Source organism: Metopolophium dirhodum, unplaced genomic scaffold (genome assembly GCF_019925205.1).
Source record: "Metopolophium dirhodum isolate CAU unplaced genomic scaffold, ASM1992520v1 scaffold1, whole genome shotgun sequence".
Taxonomy (NCBI): domain Eukaryota; kingdom Metazoa; phylum Arthropoda; class Insecta; order Hemiptera; family Aphididae; genus Metopolophium; species Metopolophium dirhodum.
Window position 1 is genome coordinate 1596729 of NW_026869896.1, and position 16630 is coordinate 1613358.

At 29.7% G+C, this 16630-nt stretch overlaps 2 protein-coding genes across 2 annotated transcripts; both read left to right on the plus strand.

The window, feature by feature from the left end:
* The first annotated feature begins 2330 nt into the window (after positions 1 to 2330).
* LOC132953206 (zinc finger MYM-type protein 1-like) lies at positions 2331 to 4611 on the plus strand. The gene is made up of 5 exons (XM_061025728.1): positions 2331 to 3001; positions 3146 to 3331; positions 3505 to 3748; positions 3819 to 4017; positions 4118 to 4611. The coding sequence occupies exons 1-5, from the start codon at positions 2819 to 2821 to the stop codon at positions 4464 to 4466; spliced, it is 1161 nt and encodes a 386-aa protein (XP_060881711.1). The 5' UTR covers positions 2331 to 2818; the 3' UTR covers positions 4467 to 4611.
* LOC132953147 (uncharacterized) lies at positions 4489 to 5579 on the plus strand. The gene is made up of 3 exons (XM_061025682.1): positions 4489 to 4863; positions 4949 to 5203; positions 5425 to 5579. The coding sequence occupies exons 1-3, from the start codon at positions 4641 to 4643 to the stop codon at positions 5577 to 5579; spliced, it is 633 nt and encodes a 210-aa protein (XP_060881665.1). The 5' UTR covers positions 4489 to 4640.
* The last annotated feature ends 11051 nt before the right edge of the window (positions 5580 to 16630 follow it).

Here is a 16630-nt window from a genome sequence, read left to right on the forward strand (position 1 = left end):
TAAATAATTATTCAGAACTTAAACTCATATAACTTAATAAATAATAATTTTTATTAATAAAAAATTACATCGCGTAAATAAATAAATAATTATTTTGAAATTAAAAATAAGTCATTGAAATAAAACAAAAATTGAATTAATTATTTTAGATTTTTAAATAAAACTTTTACGATTGATTAATAAATAAATAAAATTATTTAGGTTGAACAAAAATCCAGATTTTACGTAACAATTAATTGAATTAAACCGTGCTTATTATTTATAATAATTTTGAGAATTATTATTTGATATTTTAATTATTGAAAGGCAGTTAAGTCCTTATTGTTAAATATAGCCACAATCTATATAAAAAAAAAAAATTAGGACTTTATTTTGAAACAATATTTTATTGAAGGCCGTGTAGTAAGTCCTTACGTTTTGTGAATTATTTTGGAACATTGTTGTCCATATTGGGGGAATTTATTTGAAGGCCGTGAAGTAAGTCCTTATGTTTTTGTGAATTTATTTGAGAATTTTATTTGAAGGTCGTGTAGTAAGTCCTTACGTTTTGTGAATTAATTTTGAACATAGTTGTCCATATTGGGGGAATTTATTAAGGCCGTGTAGTAAGTCCTTACATCGAGTTATATTGAATTTTGAATTTTTACGACAGTTGAAGTCGAGTTTTATTGAATTTTATAGGCCAAATTGTAAGTCCTGATATTTGTGAATTTATTTGAAGACAGTGAGTCTATATTTTGAGATTAATTTTATTAAGGCCGGGATAAGTCCTTAAGTGTTGAGTTGATTATAAAATTGAATTAATTTAATTAATACAATTGGTAGGAGTCACTATTTAAGTATAGATGTCCTAGGATTGATTAATTAAGTTAGAAAAAAAATTTAGTTAATTTAATTAATACAATTGGTAGGAGTCACTATTTAAGTATAGATGTTCTAGGATTGATTAATTAAGTTAGAAAAAAAAAAAATTTGAATAAAAAAAAAAAAAAAAAGGGTTTTAATAGGGAATATAATAACGGTGTTATTATTTAATTGTCCATTCGTTAGTTATACGAATTTAATATTTTGTTTAGTATTTATTCACCGCTGCTATTAATTGTATATTTAATTATTATAAACGATTTAATTTATTTTACGCTAGTGTGTCACTTATATTTTGATTAAGTTTAAAAATTATTATAAATTATTATTATTATTTTAACTAGAATCCTATATTTATTTAATTAAATTATTATGACTATTAATTAATGAGTCAAAAAGAAATTAATGTTAACCTAACTGAAAGCGAAACCGAAAGTGTTCAATTAGTAGATCAGGTTAAAGTTTCCGTAAACACTGAAGTAACAAGTGATAGTGAATTAAATAAGGGAACTGACAAAGAAAAAGATACAACAAATAGCGATAATAAGGATTTATTAATCGATTTAAGTACAGACGAAGGGTATCAATTGTTACGGAATAAACGAAATAAAAGGGTTTTTATCAAAACCAACAAATACTACGAAAGGACAGGTTAAAACTGAACAAGTGACAGATGAAAACCGCACCAAATAAATGCAAACGGCAATACAATGGTGTGGTGTTCATCTGTATAACCAAACGCGCGGGCCAATCAGCGACTGACTAAGTTATCAGAAAGGGTATATATACCGGACGATCTCGATAACTTAGTCAGTCCATTTCATTCCTTCAAACTATCAACATCTACCAAACACGTTCAGATAGAAGAAGGACTAGGACCAGAAACACCAGCCACCGACGACAGACGAAGTTACCGCTCCACGGTCGCAAGAAGCATCCAGCCGACGAACACCTACGACCGCGCCAATCAACGGCAGCAAGCGACGCCCCGCCACAGAAGGCCGACTACAACGCTGCTACCCGACGGCAAGTGTCGTTTAGCCGCCGACCAGAGACGAACACGCCGCTTCCCGGCTACCAGTGCGTCCAACCGACGACGTGCCGAACCTCCGACACCGTCAGTGCCGGTTAAACCCGTGACTGCCGCTCCACGGCATAGGACCCGTGTCAATCGACTCGTGGAGTGACAACGCCGGCCAATCCATAACCGCCGTTCATATCCCGGGCCTGCCGGATTATCGGACAAACCGACAACTCACGGCGCTGCAGCATCAAAAGGCTCTTGTCAGGGCCAACATATACCCAACCTCGGCACTTATTTAAGTTGTCCGATCCGAGTCTGGTTCGTCGCTGGAGTGCCGCTTAACTAAGTTTGCACCGACGACGGCCGTCTCCCCGGCCAACCATTTTATTGTAAGTACATTGTATAAACCATAGCCCGTTGTATAGATAGGGTCATAGGCGCAACTAGGGGGGTGCTAGGGGGACTTTAGCACCCCCAGACTAAAAATTAGCACCCCCAAAAATTCAAAGTCAAATCCTTGATTTGTAAGCTGTAGGTATTTCATTATTGTACCTACCTATTCTGTTCAAATTTTTATTTTAGAATAATTTATTTATATTTAATGTTTCGAAGATAGTTATATTAGATGACAACATAGTTTGTCATGAGGTCTACAATATAATATCATGATAGCCGATAGGTAAGGTATATTGCATTGGGAATTTGGTTGTGTTAATAGTTATTTTTAAACTGTTATATCTACGTAATCCGCTACCCGTATGTTTTCCATTATATGCGTTATCGTTATAAATTATAAATATAACTTATAACATTACACAACAGTCGACGAGACGACGACACACGTTATACAGACATACAGTACCCAAAACTTGAACTGCCAACAGGTAACAGTATTCCGTCTCCGTAAATCTGAATTGATAGGTATTTAAAATGTTTAGTATTTTTAAAAAACGGAAACGGAAACCTAAAGATAATAATGAGGAAAACGAAATTGAAGCTGATATTGACGATCCTGGCATGGTTGACATTTCTACTAATAGTACTACTCATACAAGTGATACAACTCTTGATTTGGGAAATAAAGATTCCGGCCCATGTCGTCCTATACTTACAGTAAGATTTATTCTGTTTACATATAAAAACTTAATAATTCGTTTTATGAGTTTTTTTAAATAAATAAAATAAAATAATAATAATAAAACTATAATAAGGTGTTTAATATTTTTCTGATTAATTTTATTATTATTTATTAATTAGGAATATAAAAAAATTAAATTTGGAACACAACAAAGATCGTTTCGAAGCCAATGGTACAATGAATGTGATTGGCTAGAATACAGTGTTCAGCGTAACGCTGCATTCTGCTTTGTTTGCCGAACTTTCGGTTCAGAAAATTCAGGTGAAAATATATGGATTAAATCTGGGTTCAATAATTGGCAAAAGGTAAGTAGTTTATTTTGAAGTGTAATAGTATATGTATTTTTACAAATAAAATAATTAAAAAATAAAAATTATTCAAAAACTTAAACTTCGCTAGAATAACTTAGTGTGTTAGACGTTAGTATTGAATACTAAATTTGTATCATGATTAATATAATCGACCACATTTTTTTCAGTTTCTTGTAAAATCAAAAAAACATTCTTCTACCAGTACTCATTTGACTAATTTATCAAAAATGTGTGCATATAAAAGTAGTTTAAAGACAGGATCTGTTGTGACACAACTATCTAGCGCTCATAAAAAACAAGTTGAAATTAATCGCAAATACATGTCTAGTTTAATTGATGTTGTGTTATACCTTGCTAAGCAAGGCATAGCATTTAGAGGACATAATGAAAATTTAGATTCTTTAAATCAAGGTACATTTATAATGTTATTATTTATTAATAAAATTAATATTTTCTTGTAATAATATAAATACAATTTTAGGTAATTATAAGGAAATGTGCCATATGGTATTTTCAAAGTTCATGCCAGATTTGAAAAATGTATATGAGAATAAAATTAACCATACCAGTTGGAAAGTGCAGGACGAAATTATTAAAATAAGTGCTGACCTAATTAAAGAAATTATTGTTGAGGAAATTGTTGTTTCTGGGAATTTTGCACTTATGGTTGATGAAGCCAGGTACAATATATTTCACCATTGTAATATTTATAATAGTCATATATACCTATATTTTGATCAAATTAATATTTTTTAAATGTAAATATATATTTGTCCACAGGTCCCATAAAGAAGAACAGTTATCTGTATGTGTGCGGTATGCTGTTGGTCTTGAGGCACGTGAAAGATTTTTGCAATTCATAGATGTTTCTAATGGACAAACTGCCAACCATATTATTTCTGCTGTTTTTAATTGTTTTCAAAATTTAAGTATTAATATCAATACATTAAATATTGTTGCTCAGTCTTATGATGGTGCCAGCGTAATGGCTGGACACCTTGGAGGTGTCCAGGCAAAAATTAAACAACAATTTCCATGTGCCATATACACACACTGTATGGCACACAGATTAAATTTGATTGTTGTGGATATGTGTAAAGGAATAAAGGTATTAATTAGTTTAAGATAATAAAAATAATAATAATAATAATAAAATAATAATCAAACAATAATTCATTGAAGTATTTTTAACAGAATGCCTATACGGCTATACCTGTAGTAAAATAATAAAATTTTTATCATATAATTATATAATCTGTATTAACATTTATAGAGAGCTCGAAGTATTTTTAATACTTTAGAAATGGTTTATGTTCATTTCTCTCGACCATCCAACAATGCTAAACTCATTGAAGTTCAATCTAAACTAGGTTTAAAAAAAGGAAATGTTCTCAGGATATGCGATACAAGATGGGTATGTCGCTATAAAAATTGCGAGTCGATGATAAAAAATTACTCATCAATATTAGAATTTTTAAAGAATGAAGTTGAAGCACAAGTGGACAAAGATGCTATTGAAGCTATCGGTAATTGAAAAAAAATTATGTAATGTAATTATAATTTGATACATTATTTTTAATTGTTGAATTTTTTTCTTAATTATAATTTTAGGTATTCTCGGTCAAATACAAAACTGTGCTTTTTTTATTGGAGTTACTCTATTGAAAGACATTCTTGGTATCATTAATATAATAAGTGTCACATTACAATCTAAAAATGCCACTTTAGGAAAAGCAAAAAGCATTATCAATGGAAGTATACAAAGTATTGAAAAATTACGTTCTGACATTGAATTTTCTACATTTTGGCAAAAAATTACATCTTTAGCTGAAGAGAATGATATAACCCTTGAAGTACCACACAAAGGTAAATATTAGATTAACTGTAAACCTTTGTAAAATCTAAAGGTTTTTCTTAAATAAGTTTTAACTTTATGTGTGAAATACATTTCTTAGACATTCATATGTAATAATTATTAATTAACAATACCATCAAAACAAAATTCATGTTCACAAAAATCAAAATTTAAATACATATAACAGTAATTTAATTTTAAGTTACTAATAAAAAATGTATTTAATGATTAGGAAGAAAACGGATAAGAACTCAACCGAAATCTTTGAACAATTTTTACTTACAATTAACAACTGGAGAAGAAAATGAACCAAATATTACACAATCTGTTGAAGACTATTGGAGACAAAATTTATACTATCCAATAATTGATTCGTATAATCGTTAATTTAAAATATAGGTTCTCTGAAGAAAGTTTATCTATGGCTTGCTCCGTTGATAATTTTATGAATATGAACTATGAAGGAAGCTTAGAGTTCATAAATAACTATAAAGTAAAATTGATATAATATTAAATACAATTTCAATATTGAATTCAATTTTTTTTTCAGTAGTGTAGTTTAAGTTACTATAACTTTAATATTTTTATTATTTTTACTATTCAATTTCAGAATGTGACAAAAGTTTCAATCGATTTATTAAAAGCTGAAATGATGGTTTTCAAAAACTGTTTGCCACCAGATTTCAATTTTGATGACATTAAAGGAAAAATAAATAAAGAAGCTTTTCCTAACTTGTATAAGCTACTTCAAATTGCAATTACAATCCCAATAAGTTCTGCAACTTGTGAACGTAGTTTTTTTTCTAGTATGAGACGTATCAAAAATTGGCTAAGAACAAGTATGTTGCAGCAGCGCTTTAGTGACTTGTCAATTTTAAATATTGAGAGGGATTTATCAAATAAAATACAAACGGAAACAGTGTTAGATAGATATAACACAAAAACCAGGAAAATTGTTTTAAAATAATAGATTATAATATGTTATCTAAATAGTTGTTATTAGTTATTGTAATTAATTATTAATTATAATGTTTTTAGTGATTGTTCCTTAATATTAATCATTATCAAAATATCAAATGTGTTATCATATAAATTAATATAAATATGAAGTTGAGTTATAAAAGCATGTTGTTAATAGCTTTGAAGTTGTGTGTTGGTGGGGGAAGCCCCCCACGGGTTACCAAGGTATACTAAATTTTAGCACCCCTTAAATTGCAGGTCTAGTTGCGCCTATGGATAGGGTCCGGCAGTCGCCCGACCAGCACCCAAGCACCACCGATTGTGCCGCCCACTTAATTAAAGTCTGGCACAAATCAGACGCTTTACTCGTCCCATTATTATAAATATCATTATTTATTCACATAGCAATAGAGAGAATTGATTACCGTAAACACAATCGTTGTTCTTTATTCACTACGCGGGTCGTCCAATCGGACGCACCATATCAACTGGCGCCCAACTAGTGGCTCGACGTCCACAACACCGAGATTAACAAAACAAGTAATCACGATGGTGAGAAATAACACCGAGCAAATCCAACTAATGGAGGATGCAATACAACAATTACGAGGAACAATAGAGCAGCAAAATACAGCATTGGCAGAGTTAAAAAGTCTTATTACAGATCAGAACGAAAAACAAGAACAACAAAATCAACAGATTACAGCACTAAGGCAATTGATAAATGACACAGACTCCAAGTTAACAATCGAGACAGCGAAACATGAAAAAGACTTGAGAGTCATGAATAATATCAGATCGGAAGAGACAACACAAAGAACTAATAATATAGACATAACAATGCCGAATTTTAGTGGGGAAGACGACGAACACCCGAAAATGTTCTTAAAAAATCTTGAAACGTATATAACGCATGAAAAAATAACAACAATGGATAGAATGATTGTCATAGAAAACTGTCTGAAGGGAAAGGCGGCCAAATGGTTCAATATGATAAAAGACACAACCCCGACAGAAGAAACATTTAAACAGTTATTCCTAAAACACTTCTTTTCAGAAGATAAACAATGGAGTATATTCATAACATGCACAGAAGCAGGGAAGAAACCTATAACTAATAACTTCCAAGAACATTTTCATCGGTGGATGGCGGAACTATAACACACCAAATAATAATATACCAAATGCGAATTTTAATAGGCCACAATATAATCAAAATCCGAATTTTAATACGTACACGGTACATAGAAATGATGTAAAGAAAAAAAAAATATCATGAAAGTCCCAGCTAAGGAAATAATAAGATAGTAAGATAACTAAGCTAGATATAGTAATAAGTTATTGAGTAAATAACGTAGGTGATAAGAAAAAAATATTTTAATTTTAGGGAAAAGCAGAAGAATTTTCTGTTGGAATTAGAATGGGCTATCGGAATTGAAACCCACCAATATAGCATATTACGCCCTGATGAACTACCCAAATGTTATGATAAACATTTAAATCGACAATTTTATTTACAGTTAGAGGACGTTTCCAACAAGAAACTAATTTTTGAAATAGAGATAGGGTATTATGACAAATCGGGGAGAATATTAAATCTTACCGAGTCACACAATTTAATTTGTAAAAAGAAACACAAAATAACTTATGCACATGATCCACGCACAGACGTCATATATACAAAATGTATATTTGACTATGCCGTTAGGAACTACAGATACGAAAATTTGATTAAACATTTCATTTAAAAAAAAAACATATTTACAAGTAATACAATTTATAATTATAGGAACCGCTAATCTAAAATGGATAGGAACGAACAACTATTGCAGGAAATAAACATAAATATAACAATTCAAAAGCACACTGATACAGAACTCGGAGAATGGTATAATTTTACGGAATGCTTTGATCATCATATAATTTCAGCTAATAATACAATATTAGTACCTTACGAAAATGGGGAAATTTTAGAGATAATTAAATGTATAAAAAGATTCATGACAGATATGGTTGTAGAAAGAGATTTGGCAAATCCAATTTGTTTGGATTTGGCCAGATATATTAATATTGTACCAAGTGCAAAAGATTTATTGTTTTACGAAAGATAGTTAATATAATATAATTTATTATAAAGAAAAAAATATATACTGGTCTATAATACCATTGGAGATTTTAAATACTAAATAATTATTTATTGTAATCAACGATATTTTTATGTATAATAACATGAATTAAATTATTATATTGAAATTGTATAACTATTGTATTATTATTTTAATCATAATTTTATCATTTTTAATCATATTATTGTAATCATATTACTAATAACAATTTTTATTGTATTTAAGTTATATATCATGTTAAGTAACAAAAATATAATTGTGTCAATCTAATCAATTGTAATACTTTAATCGAGTAATCAAAAAAAAAATAAAAAATGTAACTATTAATTATTATCATGTAAATTGTCATAATAAGACAATAATTAACCATTTTATCTATGTACTAAATGTATTGAATGTACTGAATTATGTAAGAACATTGTAAATATTATCTATGTAAAATGTATTGTCTGTGTAAAGTTTTCTAATTTTAAAGCTTTTTGTAGTTCTACAAATTGTAGCCCTACAAAAACCTTTGAAAGGGCGGTGAGGTGTAGCGAGCTGTGACTGTTTAACCATTTATCTAAAAATAAAACCTATTAGGCGGTAGATCAAAGTGTAGATCAAAGTAATCGTATATAGTAAGCGCCGCGTAATAATTACGTTAATAATAAAACTAGTTAGTACATTAGTAATAAAACTAGCAGATGCGCTGCGTGTGTAGTAGTACAAACGAATATCGATCGCGTGACCATGAACGGCGTGCGTCAATCTATATATGACTACTTATATAAATAACTCGCATAAAATGTCCATATAAATCGTGAGTGTTATGGAATAAAGCACCGCGCGTGTACAATAACGGCATATATATGTCGCATCCACTTGGTGAAATCGCTCATTTCATGAAGTGGATGTCCACTTCATGAAATGTATCCATTTAGTGAAAATGACGTTTTACTACACTATAATATGGACAATTTGTTGACCTTTTCATGAAGTGGATGAAATTCATTTTATCCACATTCTGTAATATTACTATTTATATATACGAGTATTTTTGATATTGGGTTATTGTACGATTTGCACTAGGTAATTGTGTATAATATGAAGAAATTTCAAGAAATTGAAGAAATTGAAGAAAATGAAGAAAATGTACAATGCTCAGCAGTTATTATACATGTCATACATGTGAAATTGACATACATGAAGTTGAAAATCAAGATGGAGCTGGATCAATTATGTGTAAACTATACATAAAAAAAGAACAGATTAAAATGATACGAAAAAAAGGCTCTGATGGCATTAAAAAATTTGCTGAAAAAATGTTACAGGTAAATTTTTGAATAACACAATTATTTTAAAAATAAAATAAAAATATTATTATAATACACTTTTTTAGACTAGTCATGCAGCTGTTCCAAACCTCGAAATTAACGATTGCGTGGTAATGGCTGTTCCAAAAGTCGACAGAGGGCCTACAGATCCACCAAATATTTTATGTTTAGTTGTTGACAAAAAGAATAACCTGTATAAGCTAGGGACTAAACATGGAATGATTAAAGGATGGTATGGAGGAGATTGCTTAAAAAAATGTGAGAAGTTTTTAACGAGTGACGAGGTTTTATTGGACAAAGAGCTAACTGTTCGAGAGACTGTTAAAGTCACAACAGGTGGACAAGGCTTTTCTTCTTGTTCATGTAAATCGAAAAGCCCATGTCAAACATCAAGATGTGCCGGTTTAAAAAAAAAATTTTGTGCAATAGTTGTTGCCATAACTCTGAACCATGTTAAAATAAATAATAAAATGTAAAATAAAGTTTAAGAAAACTTTTAATTTAATTTTTATAATTCATTATTTATGGTTACCTATATTATATTATTTAATTATCATCATATTATACACAATTACCTAGTGCAAATCGTACAATAACCCAATAACAAAAATACTCGTATATATAAATAGTAATATTATTACAGAATGTGGAAAAAATTTCATCCACTTCATGAAAAGGTCAACAAATTGTCCATATAGTGTAGTAAAACGTCATTTTCACTAAATGGATACATTTCATGAAGTGGACATCCACTTCATGAAATGAGCGATTTCACTAAGTGGATGCGACATAAATATGTTCAACTTCCTGCCGGGTGCAAGCGCGTGACGAGGCCGCGAGATGACCATATACGGTTATCCAGAATAAGTAGGGACAGGGACAGACCCAACGAATTTCGTTTTTGGTCGCTTTATTCTGACGAGAATAATCTCTTCCTTCTGTTAAAAGTATTATCTCTTATTCTTTGTATATTACTCATATATTTTTTGGCAAATTTCCCTGTAATAAATAAATATTCATTGTTATACTAATAAACTATATAAAAAAAACAGTGTTTCTATATTATTGGTGTAAATTTCAAGTACCTAAAATTATTTGTTTTTGAATTACAACAAAATAGGAAAATCGCTAGACGAAAAATCGGGTGAATATCTAATGATGTAAAAATTTAAACTTCAAACTCTCATAAAAAATCTATGAATGATCTCAACTATTTTTTTAATTTCCACTAACAAAAACTTACAATGAACCTTTATTACATTTTCGAGTTTTTCGACCAATCAAATAGGTATTTTTTTATCGCCATAAATTAAAAAAGAAGTAATGACAATTGAAAATGTCATATCCATATGCCTATAAATAGTTCAACATGATTTAAAATATTTTAAAAATTGTATGGTTTATAGAAAATTCTAATTCAACATAGAGAGAAAAATAAAAAGGTGGATAAGTGGATGTCGCTTTGCTGTACAGTAGGTTATAAGTGGGTCACTGTAATGGATGGTGTCAAATTTGAATTCGATGATATAATATAATTGGAGAAGAAAAACGATTCTAAGCGAAAACGGTCAGTCAGCCTATGATATTACCAAGTATATTTGATGATATTATTGTGAATAAAGTAATTTATATATAACCTATTTACGTGGAGCCTTGTTTTAAATTGTCAATCCTTAGCCATAAAAGTTAAACATTTTATACATTTTTAACTACAAAATAATTAATAAATTATAAATTTGATAAATGTTTTCAAAATTTGAACTTTAAATGCTTATAAAAAATAATTGTTCATATGTATTTTTAATATTTTTCAACTGCTATTAGAACGATATATCAGGAGCTTTATATTTAATATTTACGCTTTTTTACCAAACAAATAAAATTTTATTGATATTTATAGAAAAAAAACTAAAAAAATTGAAAACTGACAATGTCCGTAAACAGCTCAAATAGAGTCAAAATATTTTCAAAATATTATGGTGTATAGAAAATGCTAATATAAACATTCAGTCAAAATTTAATGTCCCTACGGTTATTTGTTTTAAGGCTCAGTCAAACAGAAAGCGGTCTGCCCGCGTGGGCACTGTAAAATAATACAACCGACCGCTGCCTGCCGCGGTCAGCGTACCCGTAGACCATGGCAGCCCGCTCTCTGTTTGACCGAGCCTTTAGAGTAACACCAAAAACCAAAATCGATTTTCTCGATAACAGATTTTGTGTAAAAATTCCCGTTTTTCCTTAATTTTTCATTTGTTTTTCACGTCGCTTTTGAAAACTACTGACCAACTAGATTCACTTTCCTATCAGAAAAGTTACTGTTGAAGAAAATCCAAGCACTTTTACTGTCCTAATAGGTGATGACAGACACAAAAATAAAAAAAAAAACACACATCATTGTAAAATCAATACATTCATCGCTTCGCTCAGAAACTAAAATTTTACAGTTACTTGGACATAAAACATGAAGTATTTTGTAGACAGCAACCACCTATTAACGATACTTTCATAAATAATAATAAAAAAACACACGTCATATAGACCATTGTAAAATCAATACATTCTCATTGCTCCGATCCAGGGGCGGTAGGGCTATTTTATGTTACCGGGAAATTAATTCAAGCGGGCCCGGGCCCCGAACGGAAGGGCCCAAAAATTTTTTACTCGCTTCGCTCGCAGTACAATTACTAATCAAATTTTGTCATTTTGTGTACACTGTTTGAGGATGTTAAAAAAAATAATAGTATGCTGCAATTCTGGCAACATTTTTTATTAGGTAGAAATTAATATATTAATTTTTTTTTTAATATTTCACTATGTGCAGCCACCTTATCAATTATATCATTAGGGTTAATTTCAGTTAACATTTCTTTTTCAACACACATTAACATAAAACTTTCTAAATTTTCTTGTGACATTGAATTTCTTAAATAATTTTTAACATACTTAAGTTTTGAAAAACTACGTTCACATCCTACTTGAGTGATTGAAAATGTAAGTAACAATTTATATGTAAAATACAGAACTGGGTAAGCATTACTAAATAAATTATAATTAACTATTACGCTAAAACAACAAACAACGCAGCACTTTTCCTTTGTTTCATCAGAATTATGAGAGCATCTTTCATTATCCATATAATTTTGTTCTGTAAAGAATAAAAATGTTATAGGTAAACTGAAGACATAACCAATAGACTTATAATTTAAGCATACAAACCATTATCTTCTCCATCTGAAATTAATTCAATATATTCCTTATATTGATCATTTAGTCATTATACTCTTGACAAAGCTGTACATGAGACAAATCTGGCATAAATGGTACAATCTTTAAATGGATACTTTTTAGTGAATCTTCTGGTAGAGGTTCATCAATACAAAAATTATTTGGATCCAAACAATTGAAGTCAGCATATAAATGTTTGTGCTTTTCAAAACGTTCTACAATACTTTGGATAACTGAGTCAAATATTATATTATGCACATTTACTGTATACGAATGCAATGGATCTTCGATTGGGTTATCAGTTGATTCATAAGAAAATTGCTTCGATTTTTTTCTTGGTCGAAATGATCTTATACTGTCATGGATTTGGATAGAGGTGTTTTCTACTGTTTTTAATTTACTGTTTGCCCATGTCAAAAAATTATCAGCAGCTTGCTTGATGCTGGGAAAATCACAATCAATTTTTTTCAAATCATTAAGAGTTTGAGTTACCATTTGGTGGGCAGAAACTAAATTAACACCATAACCTTGAAGGTATTAGGATAAAGGTGTGGTTTTATTAAAAATTCTTAAATATATTTGTGCTGTTAAAATTGTTTCGTATTTACACAGTCCTTCCATAAAACCACTAGCCTTTAGTCGTGCTTCTGGTTTAATATTTGTATTTTCACAAATTTCTTCTAATGAAGTTATTAATTCAACAAATAAACAGTTATCGGGATTATTAAAGTAACCAAAAACTTTGGTTAACGCTGTATCTTTTGACCACCATCTCGTTTCTCCTATTGTACATATCCTTTGTCTTGTACCTTTTGAACGCCATACATCCATTCGACTATAGGATTCTTTTAGAAAAACAGCACATCCATTTAAAAGTCCAAATAAACTTACACCTTGTAAAATTTTGTTTGTTACATCACAAATAACAAGGTTCAACACGTGAGCATAACACCAGATATGTGTTTGTGTTAATGTTATATTGTTCAATTTTGTAGAAAATCCATTATACACACCTTGCATATTTGCAGCTCCATCCGTTGAATTTCCAACACTGTATTTTGGATTAATACCCATTTGTTTCAAAGTATTTAATAATAAATTGACAAAATCAATGCCTTTGCTCGAGGTGCATTTAATCATTCCTATTAAGCGTTCATGTATTTTTGTACCAACTACATACCTAACGATAACTGAACATTGGTCTATAACAGTGATATCCTGTGTAGTATCCAATTGAACTGAATATATTACGGCTTTTTTAAGTTCTTTGGTAATAGCAGATTTGATCAGTTGTGATACTGCATCAGTTATGTAATTAACAGTAGTTTTAGACAAGAATGTAACGAAACCACCACCTTGTTTAGATTCAGAGTTATGTATAGTTGCACTCTTTTTAATTACAATATCTAAATGCCCTTGAAGTATAGGATCAAATTTACTAACGAGAAGTACCATTTCCAAAAAGTTACCATGATCCAAGTTGCTGTTATTTAATGTATAAGCTGCCTCACATTTTTTACCGCGATAACTGAGTCCACGTTTACCTATTAACTTTATGATTTCAATGATTCTTAATAATATCTGTCTATTATTTTCAATTTCTTTTTTTCTTATCGAACTCAGACCATATTTAATAAGTGAATCAACAGAAGAACAGTTTTTCATCAGAATGTGAGCATCAACATTTTGTTTATGAGTTAGTGATGCTTCATGTTCTTCAATTCGTAAATATATATGTGTCCATTTCATAACACCAACTGTAAATCTACCACTGCCATCTCCATATGCCAAACATATACAACAATGTAATGATGAATTTCCATGGTTATATGAAACCCACATTCGTCTTCCTCCATCTTTTCGAAAATATGTTTTCAAGGCAGTAAATGGAATGTTTGTTTCTGGTTGATGGGGGTGGAAAAGCCAATATTGAATCATATTATGTTTATCTGGTTTTTTGAAATATTTAGCATTAAGTTCTGGAAACAAAAAATAATAATATTATGTTTGTATATAGATGAATTTATCATTATAAAAATTGCAAATTTTACTCTTACCTTCATTAAATATTGTATCAGATACACATTTATTAGAAATAACATCAAGATCCAAATCATCTACACAATTAACCAAATCTGAATTATGAACATTCTCACTAGTTGATGCCACTGGATGATCACCTAAAATATTGTAATAAAAATTTTAAAATATTTACATCTACAAGTCTTACATTAATTAAATAATATAGGAGAGAGTGGCAGTATGACATACCTTTTTGAAAATTAAATTTTGATGCACATATTATTTTTAAGACAATTTTATTTTATTTTTAAATTAATTAAAATTTACTTTACTATGGTTACTATTATTTTAGACATAAGGTTGGGCAAAAATTTAAAATGACACTTGTAAGTGAATTATTAATATTGTAAAACAACTGTTAAAAACTTAAATTTAACAATGTAATCAACTATGTTTTAATACTTTTACATGGGTAACATAAAAGTATGTAAGTGTGTATTTGTAATAATATTTAATTACGTACGTAATTTGTCATGTTTTTATCTTCAAAACAATGGTAAATAGTAATATAAAAACAGTCTTCATGAGAACTTAGTAATTAACTAGCTAAGTTATATGCATTAAGTTAAAGCAAAGAATAAATGATATACAAGTAAAAAATTCAAAATATTTTTTGATAATAATAATAGGTACTTTTGTAGTAATTATAGTGTTTTTTTTTATTTTGAACACAGAATTGTATGATTTTTTAAGAAAGGCAATTTTATTTCTACTGAATTTTTATGATCTAGCATGATAAAAAATTAAAATGCAACATTACCAAAAACAGAAGTTGAACTAGATTCCCGGATAGTAGATTCTTTAACTTCATATATTGTTTCCTGTATACACTTTTCGATGTTCACAGTTGAAGTACAAATGTATTTGTTTTGATCAGAAACAACTGGTAAATCTGGTTCACAAATTGTATCTGTGTCTTGTTTCTTCTAATAAATACATATTTGTGTAAATAAATTTTAATATTATATCATATAATATTTAATTAATAATTATACCTACTTCTGATTCAGACGAAATGGTAACTTTGTCTTCATTTGAAAAACCAGAGAAATCGTTTGAGTTGACATTTGTGATTTCGACTTCCTTTGAAAATGATAACTTCTTTTGTTTGGGATCAGAACCGGCTTTAACTAGCATTTTTTGATCTTTTAGGCGCCGTTTTTCTGAACCACTTTTTAATTTGGTACTCATTTTAGTTCAAACCGTAAGGCAAATAAAAATTACAAAAAAAACAACAATTTAAATACACTCGTAATATGCTGCAACAACAAGATAACAATGCGGAATTGTGGAAAGCAATCCACAGACATGAAACAATTAAATCGTTTAAATCGTTTAAATAACTATAGTAGGTAACTGTGAGTTGTGACACTCATAGCAGACTGTCAATAAGGAGTTGACGCGGCCACGCGGGCGTGCGTGCCAGTCTTGTATATTTATTTATATTGTTAAATAATAATGTAACGCTAATAATAGCTATTTGGTAGTTATCAGTAATATTTATTAATAACTATTATTACGACTAAACAAATAAAACCAATCGAATCTACGAATGGAAAAAAAACTGTCAGACCCTTTTTCTTAGAAAAAGACATGTTGTATGTTTAAATACAGTTACTAAATAAATGGTAATCTTATTTAATTTTAAAATATGAACATTGGACATGAAGTCTGGGGGTCCAAACTAGCCGGAGGCCTAGTCCGCGATCCGACCCTGACTATATCAACT

Coding starts and splice junctions, on each gene's coding strand:
- LOC132953206 (XM_061025728.1), top strand. CDS start 2,819: ATGTTTAGTATTTTTAAAAAACGGAAACGGAAACCTAAAGATAATAAT. Junction 3,749..3,818: donor TTTAGATTCTTTAAATCAAG/GTACATTTATAA, acceptor ATACAATTTTAG/GTAATTATAAGGAAATGTGC. Junction 4,018..4,117: donor CTTATGGTTGATGAAGCCAG/GTACAATATATT, acceptor ATTTGTCCACAG/GTCCCATAAAGAAGAACAGT.
- LOC132953147 (XM_061025682.1), top strand. CDS start 4,641: ATGGTTTATGTTCATTTCTCTCGACCATCCAACAATGCTAAACTCATT. Junction 4,864..4,948: donor AGATGCTATTGAAGCTATCG/GTAATTGAAAAA, acceptor TTATAATTTTAG/GTATTCTCGGTCAAATACAA. Junction 5,204..5,424: donor CCTTGAAGTACCACACAAAG/GTAAATATTAGA, acceptor TTTAATGATTAG/GAAGAAAACGGATAAGAACT.